Source organism: Microtus oregoni, unplaced genomic scaffold, assembly GCF_018167655.1.
Source record: "Microtus oregoni isolate MIOR12 unplaced genomic scaffold, Mior012 000001F_ref0000356, whole genome shotgun sequence".
NCBI lineage: Eukaryota > Metazoa > Chordata > Mammalia > Rodentia > Cricetidae > Microtus > Microtus oregoni.
Window position 1 is genome coordinate 5,214,273 of NW_024543060.1, and position 20,000 is coordinate 5,234,272.

Sequence of the window (20,000 nt, forward strand, 5' to 3'; positions counted from 1 at the left end):
ATTGTCAGATATTCAATGGTTTCCCTATTTAGCCCTTACTTCTTCCACTAAAACCTACTTTTTATGTGTGTTTGGGGTGTGTGTAGGCGGGTGATCTTCGTCTCTTATTTCTCAATGGGACTTAAGAAAGTATAACATAGCACAGGGCTTGTGAAATATGCCTAGTGAGGGAACGAGTATGTTAAAGTCCAATTGCCAGAGTGCAGGATGGATGATAGCTGCAGGGGGATTTCAGTAGTAGAGATCTACATAAATTCTGACTCCAGCCCAATGTACAGATAATTCTATGAACACTATGGAGCAAGAGGTGTTCATTCAGAATTCTACTTATTTGAATAGGGATTTAACAGACCTATAACACCCTATAAATGGGTAGAACGTACTCAAAACAAAATAGATAAACCTCAGCTTAATGTTTGGTATATAATTAGATTAAGAACTTGTCAAAATGCAGTGTTGGGTGTACTTTTTCCCTCAAGAGACCCTTTAATGTCAACACAGTTCATGCTAAGAACAGAAACACTGATGCAGAGATCATCTATTCCAGCCTTGCTTACATGGGGCTACGAAGACTTGCACCCTGTAGAACACACTGCACCAAGTTAGATATGATGGACATATGAAAGTGAGGCTCCCCTGAATGCCTCAGGGTACCGTGCCGAAGGTCTGCGGAACTCACTGAGTCATCATCAAAGGACAAGATCTGGAGGGTCACACAGAAGGGATCAGCAAGGCCCTCCACAGGAAGGCAGCCCCTGGTCCTAGGAAGTTACTCACACTTGAATGCATTCAGGTCAAATGACTGGGACTCTGAGTCGTGCCCTTCAGAGTGACTGCAGACAGACTAGCAGCAGGGTAGAGCAGCCCCACTACAGAACATGTTCCACACTGTAGTGCTGATGAAAATCAGGGTACAGCCTTGAATTTCCTAACCTGGCTCTTCCATAACTCAGTTACTCTCATGTCTGACTTTCCTGACTTGCTCTACCGAGTTATTCACTCATTTCTGGGTTCCCTCTGTGAGCAGGTGAGGGTCCCAGCTTGGGACAGATTTAAAGGAAACTGACCTGGTAAGGCCGCACTTTGTGATGAATTTCTTGGATTCCAACCTCCCTGGTTCTCACATCTCGGCACTGCAAAAAACACCAGAGTAGTGACTCATTCAGTGTTCATTTAACATAAATCCTGGGGGCTCAAGTCTGAACATAACTTACACTGAAACAAAGGATGAAACCTTAGAAAAGCCATCTCTACTGAATTTGAGAATGGGAATTTATGAAGTTGTATAGTTTTCCTTTTAAAATGAATTCAGAATTCAAAGAGACCACATATTATCTTGGGGGAATAAAGAACATTAAGTCAGACAGTTAGAAAATAGTTTTGTCCAAGAGATGTAACTGTTTGAAAAACACAACCCCAAAATATGATTGAAAATATAGTCCTAAAATATGATCACAGAAGAGCAAAAACAAATTCTTAAATTTGTAAAACCTTCCTTCGGGATGACATTAATATTTTCAATACCGTATCATTTTAGATATGCAAAAAGATGCATATTAAAGGTATGTTTCCCTTCAAAGAAAGGCATTGTGGAAGAAAGAACAGGAATTGGGAAGGAAGGGAAGATGTAGAAAGAAGCTAGAGTCAAGTATATGACACAAGTTGAACCTGAACTACGGATGGCTCTTGGACATCCCCTGGGTGTGCACAGCTTCCAGGAGACGATGCCAATACAATGCTTAGTCTGCATGGCCAAGACCTGTAACAATCCTCACTCCTACTCAACCCAGTGTACATCCTATACAGCCTGACACATCATTACAAAATCTTGCATTATCCAATGGTATGTCCTATAGCATATTCTTCCCCTACAGAATAAACCATAAATATATTTCCAGGATTCTAATACTTTCTACTAGTGTGAGAGGATTGTGCTAGAAAATCTGACAATATCATTCAAGCAATTGTATTAACAATGCTTCTATAAGCGCTCAGTATTCAGTTTTGCAAAAACAAAGGTATTTCGATGCTTTGGGAAACTTGCCCAGAAGGACACTCTGTTGATGTGGCCACCAGATCTGCAGCTTATCTACTAAGAGCAGATTCTATCTTCCAGCCCAGCTCTATACAGGAGACTGTGTGTGTAACTGAGTTACCTGCCAGTCAACAGGTACCTGCTGCTTATATTTCTTGTTCTTTCCTAGGGCATGGTTTTGTCTGTTTGTTTTCTATAAGGCAGAGACAAGTATTTTCTGGTAAGAACATTACCTATGGGAATTGGTTTTTAGAGTCACTCCCGGATCACTTAGCAGATCCTATCAAGGGTTAGGTAGAGCAAGGCTAAAGAAGACCAACAGATAGGGAGACTGCTAGTAGTCAGCCCTCCATGTGGTGCTGCTAATATGCCGACATGCACTTGCTTATTTCTAAAACTGAAAACTTCACATTTAATTAATTACACTCAATTAATTAATTATTATACTATTTTGTGTTGAATAAACCAATAATAGTAAAAAAAATTCTCTTCTGGACAATGTTCTAAATTTTTTTCCTCCATGATAATTTGAGTAAGCATAAAATAAGTCATGGGCAAGCGCACAAATGTGTGGTGTGCTGTCCTTGGAACCATTTCTCTGAAAGCATGGTCTATGCTTGAATACAAACAGTCAACAGATCCCCTCCCCCTCCCCCAACCAATGGCACTGCATTCTGATGGCACAGCCTAACCCCTGGTGCCCTTGGCCAGGCACCACTCCTGGCTTATCTCTTTAGAAGCCCTAAGAAGTTCCTAGGATGCTTCATTTCAAACTCACTACTACCCCTAGAGACTGTCAAATTAACACCTTCCTTAATTCTTTTAGAGTCAAGAGAGAGAAGCTGCTTAGTAAATATAAAGCCAACAGGTCACAGAAGTCAGAAGTGGACAGAGACACAGCGGCAGCCTTGGTCACCACTCACTTCAGCTTCTATACGCTACACAGAACACCTGTAACATAGATAAGCTTTCTGACCCAACTGGTACCAGCAATGCATGAGAGTGACAGCCTTGGAGATACATATGATGAGATTTTTCTTTGCAGTATCCCTGGCAGTCACATTTACTCATACCTGTATTCCAAGGTCTTTCATTCTTGCAAATGCCAGCTCTCGCAGGTTGCCATGTTCCACTCCTGAGCTGACGAGGGGCATCGGAATGTCTCTGAAGGAGAAAAACAAAACAACAAACCATCAATTGTGGAAAATATAAACCACTCTCCACAGCAGTATGGCAGGGAAATTTGAAAATGAAAAATAATGAAAATCCGCAAAGCCATGGAGCAGAAAGCAGAGGCAGAGCATCCTGAGGAGGAGAGGGAGCAAGGCTGAGAGCATCCTTATACCCCAGCTTTCCCATCTTCAAAGCTGATTCCACCCACCTCTGAGAGGGTTGGTGAAACACATCTAATGGAAATCACATTAGAGAACAGAGCATAGTATCTGCCCAAATGCCTGGGAGCCATTGGGAAGGACCTGGGGTTCATAGACACCTGTACTAAACAAAACAAGAATGAAAAGCAACAACCCTCAACCTACTGGAGAGAAATAACATTTCTGATTCATGTACCATTTTGCAAACACTTTCCCTCCCACACAGAACCTGAAACTCACCAAGGTCAAAAGCCTGGTTTCCGCTCTAACCGCTCACAGACCTTCCCCAGTTTTCCCCAACTCTAAACCAGAAGGGACTCTGCTTTAGGGGAATAAGATCTTGCCTAAGGTTGAGGAAATGAGATTTAGCTTCTGCATTGGTATAGCAGAGTGCCAGACATTAAGGAGATGCCAATCAGAAGCTGGAGTTAGGTGTTGTGTTGTACGAGCTCCAGAAAGCTGATCAATGAGCACGAAGAAGCATTTCACAGATCTGTCAGGCTCTGAAATCCAGAGGGTTCCATGAAGGTACTACAGAAACATACCAGGAGGCCCAAAGGGACGTAAAAGACTGGTTTTGTTTTTGACTAACTCGTTAGCATATATCGTTTATGTACAGTTTTTAGTAAAATGATTTTTAACTTTAGCATTTTAGTCTCTTAAATTCAGTATATACTTCAAAGTTGGTAATCAGAAAAAAGAATCACGCAAAAGTTTTGAAAGTAAATATTACTTAGCAAGGAATACATACTTTTGCTTAAAATCTTTCTGCTTATATTACATAAGCCAAATATAAAATCTTCTAAGTGCTCCTCTCTAACACTGAAATATTTTATAGCAACTTGTAAGTGTGTAGAATATATAACAGTCATTATATGAACACACTAAATATTTTAAAACTTAAAATATACTTCCAAACCCTTGTTATACATATTCTGAAATTAACCTGAGAGGATCAGCAGAGGGACAAACACATCTTGTGTCTTGTTATTTATGGTAGTTATGTCCTACACGGTTGCTATGAACAATGAACTAGACAAAGCTAGGGTAACTGCCCCGAGGAAATGCAGAGCTAGGGCTAATTCAACTGATTAGAGCATAACCTTGCTTTGTGTGTGTGTGTGTGCTAAAATAACTACAGTACATATACCAGGAGGCTGCTCTATAATTCGTAGGACCTAGCACAAAGTGAGAACATGTAGCCTCTTATTATAAAATTATTAACAATTTCAAGATGGTGACAGGGGTAGCAAGCCAGGTGTTGGGCCTGTGAGACTGCATAGGCTGCATGTTCTTGTAGATGCCTATTACCATAGTAAACTTCCAGGAATGCTACCAGTTCATAAAAGTCCGAAGTTGACGTCTGTCACTATAAAAATGAAGCACGGCTTTAATGGTCTTTGGTAGTGACATGCCTGGAGCACAGCAGATGGAAGCTCTCAGTTATTAAGGAACAGAAATGTGCAACTACAATTCTCAGAGATAGGATCCTTCACTGGAATGTGGAACACATTTCTACACTGGCCAAGCATCTTCTGCATGCAGAGCAGTGTACGATGGATCCCAGCTCCACACTCAGACTGGGTTACAACCTGGGCCGGGCTGCTATAAATGGTTGACCTTGCTGCTGCATCGAGGTAGGAGTTTAAATTCTTTTAGGTTTCTCTAAGTAATTTAATCTAGTCTCTTTCCTGGCATGAAGAGACATCACCCGTGCGAATACTGGCTCAACGGATAATATTTCAAGCTTAGAGGTGCTAATATTTACAATTTGCTCATCAAAAACCTTCCCAAGCCATGTTAATGGCTGTTCCTGCCTGAAATTTCTCATGCATCAGAAGCAAGCTTTGGTTGCAAATTGGTATTCCTAGCCTGACGCCTCATAGTGATTTAATATCATATCGAGGCAGACAGCTGTCAAATAGCCTAGGGGCAGCAGCGATCTAATGCAGAGCCCATCATGTGCCTGGACAGAATTTTACTTAATCACTGACTACACTCCTCGGGGCTAGAATACAGAACCTTCCAGCAGGATGTACTTTATAAAAACACCCAGGAAGATGCTCCTAACCCAACTGTCAGAAAGCTAAAAAGTATGAGACAGTTAGGAGCAGGCAAGGGGGCAGGTATAGGAAACAATAACCAATGGAAACATCAAGTAATCAATTAGGAAGACTGACAAGCAGAAGGAAACCCTGAAATACGGTGCTTTCACTGCATTTTCTCCTCTCTAGAGACCCGCCTAAAACACAGTCTCTAACTCTTTCACCGTGTCAACCTGAAAGGTTCACCTTTGCTAGGCAGCTGTGGCAGGCAGATGTTATGAGGTGGAATGACATGGAAACAACTGAACTGCTAAAGGGCCAGGACAGAAAAGACAGCCGTGACTTCCCTTGGCTTTGATTTCAAACAAAAACAAAGGTATAGAATGCCTCAGGAGGAGGCTTTTGTGGTCACCAGGCTTCTTTCTAGAAGCCTGACCACCAGCCTCCATATTACAGTGAGGTGCTTTTAGATGTGCCTGGACCAGCAGCAGGTTTCTGACCTGCAGAACTAGCCTAATACTTTAAGACTGAAGCTAGAAGAAATGAGCTTGAACAAAACACCACTTGTCACAGCCACTTGACACTGCTCAACACCTAGCCTTCCTTCTGTACCTTTAATACACTTGATTGTGTGTATGTTTGTGTTGCTGTGTGCACACGAGTACAGCTGCCCATGGAGGCCAGAATAGGGTGTCAGACTCCCTGGAGCTGGAGTTACAGGCAGCTGTGAGATGTGTGAGTGTTGGTATGAGAACTCTGGTTAGCTGCAATAGCAGTTCTTGTGCTTAATGGCTGAGCCATCTCTCCAGTCCCTTCTCTGCACCTTTGTAATAGGTTTACGTTGCTCATTTACATTTTCATTTAAAGTTTTATCATCCAGATCTTGATACAAGTTTCTTTCTTGAGGATCAGATATAACAAATTCTACCTCAGACTGAGTATAAATTTTAATACTCCTTGAAATGAAGCTTCAGGGTTTTAAACACACTCAATGCTATTTCACACCAAGAATGTTGCTGTCTGATGTTCTGATGCTCAAGTGCCCCATTCTGGCAGGAACTGTCAGTTCCCCAGCTTCCTATTTGTCCAGGTAGGAGGATTCAATGTGAGTGAACATTTATGAATTCCTTTTGGGGGATTTTCTCTATAAAAAGCACTCCCCCCCCCCTCTGGACCCCATGACTTGTAAATTGGACACAAGCAAGTCATGTAAGAACATAAACAATAATCAGATACAAGGCAAGAGCTAATCCCCACTAATGGGAAATGCAAATCATACCCTCAATGTAAAAAGTTATAGGCATGCAATGTTATAGAAGACGAGATAAAACAGAAATGATTTATAATAATTAGCATAATCTTTAGAAACACTTATTAATTGTATTCATATACACAGCAAACCCCATCCCATTTATAGTTCTTTTTTCAAAAAAGACTTAAAGTATTAAAATAATGATGAAAAATACATAGATCCAATACCATAATGTAATTCTTTCCATAGATTATTCTACTATAAAAAATAAAATTTTGATACATACCGATTTTAGCTATAATGGAGACTAGGATAATAATTAAAGGGGGCTAGGCATGGTGGACGTACCTTTAATCACAGCCCTTGAGAAGCACATAGAGAGGTTCTGTCTCAAAAGGAGGTAGGGGCTAGGGATGAAGAAAGACCTGAGTAATGGTTAATATCAAGTGACAATTTGATGAGCTCTAAAACCACTTGGAGACAGGCCTCTGGGGATGCCCGTGTTGCCCGTGGGAGAGTATCCTGATTAGGGAAATGGAGGTAGGAGTACCCGCCCACTGTGGGTGGCACCACTCCCTGGGGTGAGATCCTGTGCTGTGGAAAGGGTTCTGAGAAAGTGAGAGGAGCACAAAGGGTTGTCACTTTCTGTGCTGCCCCAAACTCCTACTGCTGTGACTTCCTTGACATGTCACACTGTAGCCTGTGAGCAAAACACGACTTTTTTTCAAGTTTTTTTTTCCAATTTATTTATTTATTTTTTTAAATATTTATTTATTATGTATATAGCATTTTGCCTCCATGTATGCCCACATGCCAGAGAAGAGCGCCAGACCTCTTTACAGATGGTTGTGAGCCACCATGTGGTTGCTGGGAATTGAACTCAGGACCTTTGGAAGAGCAGGCAATGCTCTTAACCACTGAGCCATCTCTCCAGCCCCCTCAATTTATTTTTTTAATCTCAGCAACAAGAAAGCAACTAAGACAGCCTGGAAACAGTCTAAATGTCTACCTAATGAAAGGACCAATTGCTACATAAGACAAACAGACATAAGACTATTATGCTGCCATTAAAGTATAGCCCTAAAGACGATATTATCTTATTTATATTTGAACGCTTTTAATTAACTATATCTAAGCTTTTAATATCTATATATAAACAGGCCCCAGTGTGATACTCTGATATTTCAATTTATTATAGAAAGTTTATTGCATTATTTAGTACATCTATCCCCACCCCCAAAGTATCAATTTCCTATGATAAGAATACTCAGAATTCTTTCTTATCCTAATTGCCTTTAGGGAAGGGACAGGGGCTAGGATTGAACCCTGGGCCCACTTGCAGGCAGATATTATACTGCTGGGCTACATTTCAGTCTCCTTTCCTTGACATGCAACTTTCCAGCATTTGCCTTCCTACTCCATCAACAGAGGAGCCACACCTCACACTTAACTGCAACTGTGTTTCAATTGATGAATGAAGACCTAATGAGCACCCGCCTGGCTCTACTTCATACTTGTGTGGATCAGTTTGCTTAGATCCACACACTAGTGAGATAATGTGGTGTTTGGTTCTCTGTATCTGCATATTTCATGTAAACACTGTCATATTTACCAGTTCTCTGTAAAGATGAATACTCATCAAACAAAGATGTTTCTGTAAACAGTGTAAGCTCATTGTTAACACATGTGATGAAGGAGTTGTAGGTTCTAAAACATTATCATATTTGTGTGGACAGAGTACTGTATGGCTAGCTATGTAGGCATTAAACATTTGGAGAGTTAATATATCATACCTTGCTGGAGCCAAAGGAAAACATCACGTGACTGCAAAGCAAGGTATGAAGCACTGACCTGACATCAAAAACCACACCGTGTAAACATGGACCACCATATGCAATCTTACACACTACCTCAGTATTGCACAAGTAGAGGCTAAATTTCCAATGACTATTGAGGACAAATGGGAACTTACAGTCTATATTAAATTGGAGTAATTTTTAAGTGCAGTACAGCATTCCTCAGTATTCTAGGATCCCAAAATGCTTGTTTCCACGAAGATGATGCCATATACATATGCTTTCAATCATCTCCAGATGACCTATCACATCTGGCATAAGATAAACACTGGAGAGTCACTGCTACACTGCTGTTATGAAGAACAGGAGGAGTAAAGTGTTCGTGTGCTCACTGTAGCTTTTCCCTGGGAAGTTATTATCTGGGGTTGAGGCCACGGACGTAGAACACAAGAGACATCGAAAACCAAATATACATAGACTATCTGGAAATAAAAATGGGCACAAACCAAATAGCAGAATGGTGAGAAGGCTGGGCAGGCAGAAGTGCCTGATGATTTGAGTGTGATTCCTAGAATCCATGGTGGAAAGAGAACTGACTCCTGAAACCTGCCCTCTGTCCTCCGTATCCTCTCAATGACATATGTGTGTATACTACACACACACACACACTCCTGAAAGTTGTCCTTTGACCTCCGTATATGTAGAAACCACACATATACACACAAAGATATAAAAAAAAAGCCAAATAGGAAAATCTCAAACATGAATTTCCATGCAAATAGTCACATTAACATTTCAGCAATAATATCTAACTAAAAACATAAAACCAAAATATCTTGAAGAATTTCTACCCATGTTTACCAAAATCAATGTTTTACTGGACTAATTAGTCCATAGTAAGCTACACAAACCAAAATCTTTATGGATGAAAACTTGTATAATAAGTATCATAGTTATAAAGAGTTCAAAATAAAAAATAATTAAAAAAATGGAAAGTATTATAAAAAAATACTGTCTTTGAATTAAACCAGCAAAAGATTATTTTCAAACTTTGGAGAATCACCAGCCCTAAAGCATGGAAACTTGACCCCACTCTGGGAACAAGGTGGTGCTTCACCAGGCAAGTGCTGCTTGGACTCTTGGTCTCCTCAAACAGCTGTCCTTGGACTCAAGGGCATCATGACTCTACACCTTCAGGAGACCTCTCCATCCCCTGCAGTTATGAGGCAGATGGTGTCCCTCAAAGGCAGAGGGCTGCACACTAGATGGTCCTTCTCCCTCAGATACTTCAAAGATGGGGGCTGCTGTCACCCCCTAAATCCTTATTGTCTCAGTTGGTGCAGGCAGGATAATGGTCAGTGATGTCATTTCCTATGGTACCTGAAATGAAGCTTTTCACATTACCCAAGTGTCTCTGCTGCCCTGACCCAGGAGAAAGACAACAGGAGGCTTTATCGTCAGCTCCTTCCATTAGAAGACCCTGGTTCTCAGGGGTGGGTGGGAGTGGAACTGGCCTCCTCTGTGACTGGGTGGTGCAGACAGACACATGGACTCTTGTTCTGGCCTCTGCTACTGCTCTTGCCATGTCCTTCTTTCCTGCTGTACTAGTTAACATCTGGGAAACAATGCCTAAGTCACAGAAGAAGTTCAGATAACTATAGTTCCTGACCTGCCGGAGAGGAAGAAGTAAGACGTGGCAAGACTGGGATACTCAGACATTTCTACCACAACCACAAAACTGCCCCCAACACACACTCTGCTGTTGCTCTTTGACCCCAACAGAGTTGCACTAGCATCTTAGCAATGTCCTTCAAGCAAAAGGGCCCAGTTTCCATCTTGTATTTAGCGGTCACGTTTCTTCAGTCTCCATCAAACAGAGCTAACTCCCTGACCCTGATACTCTGAAAGACGAAGCTGGTTATTTTCTAGAATGTGCACCTACTTGGGTTGTGTGATACTGGCTCATGATTAGACTCAGGCACAGACACTGGGCTGTGGTTTTAATTGGCCCTAGCACATGGCACACAGCTCATTTCGTCGGTTTTGGATAATGGTCAGGCTTCTCCCGTGCTCTTTGGTAGGTAGGCAGTCAGTAGGTATTCCATTCTCTCAGTCTCCACCACCATGGAAGAAGTGAACCAGACCCACTGCTCCTACAGAGCACACGGGGCGAGGTTCCTATGAGCCTTTCACGCCACTTTTTTTTTTTTTTTTGGTCAACCATCAATAAGTAAGTGCCTGTCCTCTGCATTTCTGTTTAAAGACATCTTATTTAATATATATAGTTGATTGATTCACACTGAACTCACGGCCAACAAGTCCCTCTTGGGCCTTCTCAATAAAGGTTCCCCAGCACCCGCTATTCCCTCTGTAAGCCACTTCACAGCCTCCCAGCACTTAAAAGCAACAGGCAGCACTTGAGCACTGTGTTTGGAGGTCATTTTAAAGAGCCAATTCGTAACTAGCTCACAAAAATCTGAAAAATGTAGCATTAAGCAGAGTGCAAAAAAAAAAAAAAACACCTTGTTTACAGTGTGATGGCTGGAAAGAGGCAGAGAGGCACTGTTCTGACCTTGGCTAAGAGTGTGTACATGAATGACCCAAATTGTTCCCTATTCTGAGAATGATTTATGGCAAATGTGTTGCAAGGATAGAGTCTGAGTCACACAATTTTCTAGTAGGCAAATTTGCAAATACAGAATCTATATGTAATGAACACTGCTGATACTATGCTTTTGAGGCACACAAATTACTGACCTAATTAAGATTAGCAGAATAAATCAAAGGACTCGTACCTTATTCATTTGGTTATAATTTATTAACACACATATGTATATACTGCGTGCACATGCACATGGAGGCCAGAGAACTGCTGGTGTGGTTCCTCAGGTGCTGTCCACATCCTTTTGAGATAGACTCTCTGTGGTCTGAAATTCACCAAGTAAGCTAGGCTGGCTGGCCACAGAGCCCCCAGGGCCTGCCTGCCTGCCTCTCTCCCCAGTCCTGGGATTACAGTCATATGTGACTGTGCTAGACTTTATTTGGGTTCTGGGGACGACAGTTAGGTCCTCATGCTTGCATGGTAAGTACTTTAATGACTGACCCATCTCTCAGTCCCTCAATATATTTACTTTGATGCTTAGATTGCCGCAGAATTTGCCCAAGGGACCTATTCAAGTTGTTCTTACTTTCCTGGTTCATGGACAAATGGATGATGAATAAATATACAATACTGGCAAGAGGACTGGGCATACCGTCCTTAGTTTCCTCACAGCATTCCTGATAATCTACTTGTAATTTAAAAAAGAATTCAAAACTCGTGATATACAACCAGAATACTCCTTTAGAGAGCATCAGTTATCTGGAGACTGAAAAGTAACACACACCTTTGCACTCGGTACACACGAGTCCACGGGGGCACGAGGGCTAGGATCCGAGCCACCAACTCAACCAGGTCACTGGGAGAATAGCTCCTGTATCGTCCCGATTTCCACAGCTCATACAGCCCAGTTCCACGGATCACCAGGGTAGGGTACAGCTTCAAACCATCAGGACGAAAAGCAGGGTTCTCAAAAAATTCCTATGGACAGATAACCAAAAATTATCCCTCCATTCATTCTGTCCCCCACAGGGAAGGCTCACACCAGCTTCTCTCCACCTGCAGCAGGCCCGGAGCTGCCCACCCTTTCTGTCAAGAACTGGACACGGGGATGACAAGATGTCACTGTTCAACAAGCCGAATCTGTGCTTCACTACACAGCCCTCCTGTACAGTACAGCCTTGTCCAGGCTGCCACCAGTCTCACACTGAGCATTAAGAGGCTACCTACCTTCCTTCCTGCCAGACGACAACATTTTTAATAGTATATATGACTGTTCAAACTTTTGAAAAATTGTGGAAAAAAATTTAAGCCCCTTCAAAACCTACAATATAAACAAAGGGAAAACAAATCTCTACAGTGTTTACAAGAGGGCCCTTTACAGAGGAAGTTGGCTGAGCACAGGATGTCACACTTTTGTCCTCAGTCCAGCTGGCACCACTTCTGGCCTGGGCTAACAGTCTGTTTGTTAACTGATACTGAGCCACTCACCTGGTTCGTCTACTCTGGCATAGATCTCTTCCATCTACAGTCCCACCTGCTGTTCTTTTATCTGGGAGGCAGCAGGGAGATACCAGGCTTTGTCCTTTCAGGACTTTGCATGGTGCTGATGCTAATCTTGACTGTGTGTCATTGTAGTGGACAGAGGTGGGTTCACAGTCCCGGCCTTTCCACCCCTGCACCCCTGTCAGGATCTATCCAGTCAGCAGTACTCTAGCTCTCTGGCCCATAAATTTTAAATCGCGCTTTAAAATCTTTGGCTGCACTACCCTTGCAAACCTTCCATTGCTTTTCAAATAATGTAGCTATAGGGTTTAGATCTCATTGACAGTCACCTTCCTGAATGCTGTATTCTTGTTGCACCATGTGGTCCTAGAGACGTTCTTTTGTTAACTGTGCAATTTCCTTTGCAACATTTCTATTTTACAGATCTATAAGGTCTTTAATAAATATTCTAGACACCCACAAACAGCATGCAGGCAAGCCCTTCTCTGCCTAACCTGAATCTACACTGAGCACATGCCATCAGAAGACTCCTGGTTCTAAGTAACACAGGGCTGCTATGTTCTTTCTGTAAAGATGAAGCTAGACTGAATTGGTCCTGGACCCATGATTAAACATGGGAGTTTAAAACATGGGTTTCTCTTTTTCTCCTCTAAAATCACAAGGCACGATGAAACATTTTTAAAGAATTTTAAACTCAGAAGGACAATGAACAAGAAAGGAGATGAGGGGGCATGTGGGATGGCACCACGATATGAAAACAGAAAACAGATGAAGCCTGGCACACAGTTTGAAAGGGAAGAAAACTGTAAGTTAAGAGGGTGATGAAGGCCAGTTCATCACACCACAGTCCCATAAAGCCCACATATCAAAAGTCCTAGGCAGACTAGAACAGACATGGAGTAAAAGCGAACCCTAGATCCATGCTTGCACACGGAAGGACTTGTCTCTACTTCCTGTGCTGGCCGAGAAGCTTTTTTTTTTTCCCCTCTAGGGACATGGGACTAAAGGATTCTGGCCAAAAACAATGAGGACAGAAAAGCCAGCATCCCAGCTGACAGGCCATGTGCCTTACCTATGCCACCTGCCACCATATGGAAATAAATGTTTTAGCCTACTTCATATCTCCATGGAAATGTGAGTGTGCCTGTGTTACATGTGCATAAACCTCAGTTCCCAAAGCCTAAGCATTTTATAGTTTTAAAAAAATCTTTTTTAATGTGTAAAAGTGTCTTGTCTACATGTATGGCTATGTACCACATGCATACCCAGTGCCTAGGGAGACCAGAAGAATGAGTTGGATCCCTAGAATTGAAGTTACAGATGTTATGAGCTACCACGTGGGTGCTGGGCATAGAATCCAGGTTCTTAATCACTGAGCCATCTCTCCAGCCCCAAGTCTAGGCATTTTAAAGCCTGAACAGAATATATTAAAACACAGTTTTTATCTGACAACGGAGAGGTAGGTAACCATTCTTTATTGTGTTCCTAATATTTTGGAACAGGTTTTAGAGCTTTGAGAATGGAAACACAAAAATAAACAAGCACGAGCAGAGAGGTGCAGGGAGCGTACAGAGGCAATCTGGGTCTGCTGGCTCAAGGCAATACTTACTATAAACTGCTCAATGTCTCTCTCTAGGCCCACGTTTGGCAGGTCAGGCATCATATGAGCTACCACTTTGAAACCACAATCTTTGGCCAGATGGAATGATTCACATGTTGCCTTCACAGTGTGGCCCCTGGGAAGAAAATGCATTACTGGTTAGACAAATAAATGGACAACCAAGTTAACAGGGGTGGGGGTGAGGTGGTGAGAAGGAGGAAAACAATCCATGAGACAGAGTCACTTGGCTGGGAACAGAACCCCAGAACTCACTTTTACACAGCTATAGGGAGGCCTGGAGGAAAACCACTGCGCTTCTCTCTCTTTTTTTTTTTTTTTTTCCGAGACAGGGTTTCTCTGTGGTTTTGGAGCCTATCCTGGAACTAGCTCTTGTAACCACTGCGCTTCTAAGACACTGCTCGGAGGACTGGAAGCAAATGGATAAGGGCCACTGTGCACTCAGATGACATGGCTCAGCACCAGCTGTAAAATCTGCTTATTACTGTAGAATCAACATTAAACAAGGACCATACAGCAGCCAGGCATGGCTGATACTCACTGAGAGTCCTAGTACTTGGGAGGTAGAGGCAGGAGGATTCAAGATTATTCTTGGCTCTATACCAGGATTGGGTACACAGTGGGCAACAAAACCCAAAAACCAACCATGAAGGGGCTTTGACTTGAGGTGTCATTTCATTTAGGATTAGGAAATATTGGTAGAGGGGGGAGTAAACTACAATATGAAGTAGACTGCACCAGTGTGTTCAGAGGGTCCATCAGAGAAAGGTTTTGTTGGCACAGGGTTGGATCAAGTCTCTTAGCATTTGTTTTCCCGCCACATCCAAGCAGGAAGCAGGCCTTGATGACAGTTGGGGTAACTAACAATTGAAGCCTTGTGACAATTCCTTCTACCACCAAGATGCTCCCACTTAGCACAGAAAGATCTAGAAGCTATGAGCTCTACCATACTCCTTTTGGATATCCCACTCTCATTTCTAATTAGTTTTTATTAGTGAAGTCCAAAATTCTGGAATGGGACTGGGACTTTCTTTTCAATTCTGCACTCGATAATTCTACTTCAAAGTCCACTGTATAATATGGTCACAATTATGTGTATATGGCTCTAAAAATCAAATTACAAAGAAATATTCATGTCCTCAGCTATACTGTCACATGGAAAAGTTGACCCCAGTGGAACATTCTACTGGTGAGCCCTGCTCTAAAGCACACCTTTATTTCTTCAGAGCATCCACAGTGAAACCTCTCCTTCCAAGGCTCCTGGACTTTCCTCCTAGCAGTCACCAAACAACACACACTGCTTTGCAGGACTCCATGGTTTCCTGCTTAAATTACTCCAACAGCTGTGGCCAAGTCTGTCTCTTGTCAGCCCCCTTTAAACATTGCCCATACTGGAACAAAAGGGCTCTTACTTAAATGCAGGCATACTCCTATCTTAACTTCCAGCCTGCCTCCTGATTAAAAGCCCAGCTTGGGGGGCTGACTTCCTGGGCCCTTCATAATCCAGCCTCTGCCTGCCCTGTTCTCCCATTCTCAATCAGCTTTCCTTCAGGGCATGCAGCGAGTCTCCTCTGGGCCTCAGCTTACATGTCATTTCTTCAGGAAGCTTCCCTGGCATAGCCTGTGACACTACACTCTCCAGCAGCCTTCCTGTGTGAGACCGTCCCTACATGCTTGCTCTGCTCAGGTTCCTCGTGCTCCTATGTGTAGGTACAATACCTATTATTAGATATTTTCTCAGGTTCCTCGTGTTCCTAGTTGTAGGTACAATACCTATTAGATTTTTCTTATTTGCTCAGGTTCCTCGTGTTCCTAGTTGTAGGTACAATACCTATTAGATTTTTCCTATTTGCTCAGGTTCCTCTTGCTCCTATTTGTAGGTACAATACCTATTAGATTTAGATTTTTTCCTGTGCTTACAAATATTCAACCAATCTCTGTTATTTAAAGGACCAAGTCCTGGAGCTATCATTCCTCTAGGCTGCTTTAAGTATGGACCAGTTTCCTTAACTCTCCTTCACAACCCCGGCCACGTGAAGTGACTTCCTGGTACAACTCAACACATTTTCCTCCTGAAGCCTCCTTTGACACTCTGAGTCAGTGGTAGTTGCTGCCACTTTGAAATCTGAATTTCTCTGTTCGTCCACCAAGGGGGCAGTGATTTATAAATTTTCTCGTACACTTGACTTTCCCTGTGTATCCTCTCTCTCCAGATAGACAGAAGGGAATGTCAAATGACTACACTGAACATGAAGGCACAAGCAGATGATCTGAAGAGCATGGACGGGAGAAGAGATCAAAAAGCCAAATACTTATCTCTGAGACTGGGATCAAGGAAGAAAGGTGAGTACAGAGACAGAGAAAAGCCAGCAGACAGAGTAGGCTTGTGCTGGCCATCTGCCACCATCTCACCTGTTGGTATCCCTGGCCACATCTTCATAGACACTTTGTACCCCGATCTCCAGCCTCGTGCAGCCATAAGTCAACATGTCGCTTAGATGCCGCTTCATGCAGTAATCAGGTCTGGTCTCAATCGTAATTCCAATACATTTTGTGAGGCTTTTCTCAGAATACCTGCAGAGCAGAACTAAAATGACTACACCTGACACAGTCTGGGGTCATTTCTTCCCAGTCTGCCTTCTCTTAGTCTTTCCAGGATTAGACAGGAGCTAAGTGTGTGGGCTCTGGAGCCAGATCGTGTAAGTTCAAATCCCAGCTCTGCTATTTCCTCACCAGGCACACAGTAATTCTATTAAGCTCTCTGGCCTCAGTATCTTCATCTACAAAACGATGGTAACAATGGTACCCACACTTCATAGAGCATCCTCATGTCATTACCGTTGTCATTATTATTCACACGCAGTTAGCTGCAGCCATAATCATCTTGAAAACAGTGATTTCACTGTGAAAAGCTATTTCTCACTTCCTAGCAACCGATTTCACATAAGCAAAACCCATTTGCATTACTTATTTCTCACCGCATCGTAGAGCCATTTTAAATACAAGAAACAAAGGGAAGAGGGGAGCAGCGTGGGCTGCAGGGATCATTCGGGTGAAACGTCTAGCTTCCAGGAATGTGCAAAATTAGGGAGGGTTTTTGTCTCATCAAGTCTAGATACGAGAGCGTGAGGACCACCTTGGATTTAAGTTATCTGAGACAATGGCCTTACTCCCGGCCCAAGGTCAATCATCTGTCAGGGGGCTGGTGAGGTGGAGTGGCAGGAACTCGGTGATGGAGGTCTCGGTGGTCAACACTGGCCCCTGACTATCAACTGAGAGGTGTCCTATCACTCCATTTACCTCAGGAAGACACTGAAGCTCAAGGGGAATAGACATCTTATTCAAGATACGCAGGGAATAAAATCTAAGTTAAGAGTTGAAGGTAGGCCTGTCTTGGCATCTCTAACCTCCTAACTGTGACCTTCTTCTCTGCTCCTGTTCTCATGGGCCGGGGGGGAAAGACCAAGGGAAGCTTTTTGCAGTTATTTATTCCTCTTCTTTCTAAAGAAGTTTTGAAAAGCAGATATCATAATGATTTGTAACTTAGTTGCATTTCTTCATTTTTATGTGCCAATTAAAACTGACTAATTTAAAATTATAATAATTACTCAGAGTGTGAATAATCACTGAGCTGCAGGACTGGCTGTACGTACAATCTCATCTAACACTGGAAGTGTTTTGTATCACGTGACATCAGCCGAAACATAGAGGAGAGAGACAAGATGAGAAAAGAATGCTCACAGCTTGTCAAGTGCTGTTTAGGACAGGGCAGTGGCTCCTCTGTCCTCTCTCAACATCTCAAAACCCTGTGCCTGTCAAATAGGAGGACAGGAGTACACAGCGGCACAGTTCTCACCTGATCCCAATAGCAATCACGGGCTCCAGGGAACTATATGGAATTAAAAGAAACAGAAGGAAAAAAAGAAAGAGAAAAAGAGAAAGAAAAGCTAACCAACCACTGTGGAGAAAGCAAATTATATAAATGGATGAAGACAGAAGCTAGAACACTCGAGTCTATTTCAAAAGAGTAACTCAAAGATTCTAACATGTGCCACCAACCTTCCTATTAACTGATATTTTTCAAAAGCACAGCCTGAGCAAGAGCAAAAGCCACAGCAAGAGAGCCTGGGCTCAGTGACAGCTCCATCACTGGGAAAAACCAGAGAGGTAGCAACAGCAGCAGGGGGACCTGCCCAGAGGAGGCTGCCACTAGCACGACGCTGCCACCTGGGGAATCAGAACACAGCACAGGACACAGCACAGGACACAGAGGTAAATGTTATGCTCAAAAACTTAACTCCATTTCAAAAATGTCTTTCTTCTGGGGAAACGTGGAGAATGAGAAACAATTCACATTTTAAAAAGCCAGTGGTGGCGCATGTCTTTAATCCCAGCACAAAGCAGAACTTTCTGAGTTCGAGGCCAGCCTAGTCTACAGAGTGAGTTCCAGGACAGCCTGGGCTACAGGGAAACCCTGTCTCACTCCCCTCCCCCACAAAAAACCCCAAACAAACAAAAGGGCCAATATTTTAGAGTTCCGTTCAGAATTATATTTCTATCTGAAAAGCAATGAAGTAGAAATTCGAATCAAATTTGAACAATAAAAACAACAGTGTGGCATCTTCCATGAGCTGCAGTGTCTGTTGTTGCTATGGAGTCGGCTACTTTAGTAAACCTGCTGCCTCGTTTAAGAGATGGAAGGATGTCTATGGGACTATTCTTGTATGCTCGTATGTGTAGACAAGACGCTACTTAGCCCGAGCATTTCAGGGTCTGCTCCATAACCCACCCCCTATCATTTAGCCAGCCACTTAGCCAGAGAGCCTCTCTTTCAGTACTGCAGTCAACACCTCACCTTCTTGGGATTTAGACTTCTTAGATTCTGGGGCAGAGAGGAGCTGTTTTTCCTTCTAAGAGACAGAGCCAGGTCTACTGCTTTTTAATGCAGCCAGAGGGTTGTCTTAGGAAGGCTGCGGGGCTGCACTGAACCTACACATTTCCTGCAGGTTACCACTATGTAAGAAGCTCATGCCTTCTAAGAAACATAACAAGTCAATATTGTACGCTGCAGGAGCTGTTTACAGGGGGCAGGGAGCAGGGCAGAGGGCAAGGAGAGCCTCACCTTAGAAACGAAGAGCAACAAAACCCATGCCAACCAGGTCTCAACTCTGCTCAAAGACATTCTCATCCTGAGACATCTCAGAACCCTCGGTGAGGGCCCTGTATTCATCCACACTACAAAGCTAGGCTGTTATTCACGGCTATGTCTGCTTCTCTTTTCAGACGGGGCTCCCAGCAGGCCCAACAATGTTCAGTGACTAACAGCTTATGAGTTCTGCACTAACTCCTCCCATCAAAACAAAGAAATGAACATGAAGGATGAATAGGCGAATCTGCTGCAGCTGGGACAAAGGAGTACTCTCTCCCTTCCCACAGCCTCTAGATGACCCTGCTGGCTATCTGCCCTCTTGCAAACAGTAGAGGTATCTTGCTTTAGGTCAAAGGTTCTGGACAAACTAAAAATCTACTAGTTTTTAATTCCAGATTTGCTTTCCAGTCAAGCTATAGAATCCCAAACTCAATCCATTCTAGCTAAACTGAGAAGCAGATGAGGGCACAGAGATGAAACACTAACTTCTAGTGTTCACAATCTACCAACTTTTCCCATCGTCTACAGGCCCCAAATGAGTTGTTCTTTGGACTGATGAAGATGTGCTCGGACTACTGACACCTGGGTTATTACTGAATGCCTCAGAACCACAAGCACAGAACAAAG

The 20,000-nt window shown here is 42.9% G+C and overlaps 1 protein-coding gene across 1 annotated transcript in view; it reads right to left on the reverse strand.

The window, feature by feature from the left end:
- Window positions 1-20,000, reverse strand: part of Elp3 (elongator acetyltransferase complex subunit 3) — a 65,603-nt gene that overhangs the window by 18,264 nt on the left and 27,339 nt on the right. Inside the window, exons 8-12 of the mRNA XM_041672933.1 lie at window positions 16,637-16,798; window positions 14,216-14,342; window positions 11,888-12,081; window positions 3,109-3,199; window positions 1,068-1,133 (exon numbers count right to left, since the gene is read on the reverse strand). Coding sequence (XP_041528867.1) covers window positions 1,068-1,133; window positions 3,109-3,199; window positions 11,888-12,081; window positions 14,216-14,342; window positions 16,637-16,798 — 640 coding nt within the window. The remainder of the gene's footprint in view (window positions 1-1,067; window positions 1,134-3,108; window positions 3,200-11,887; window positions 12,082-14,215; window positions 14,343-16,636; window positions 16,799-20,000) is intronic.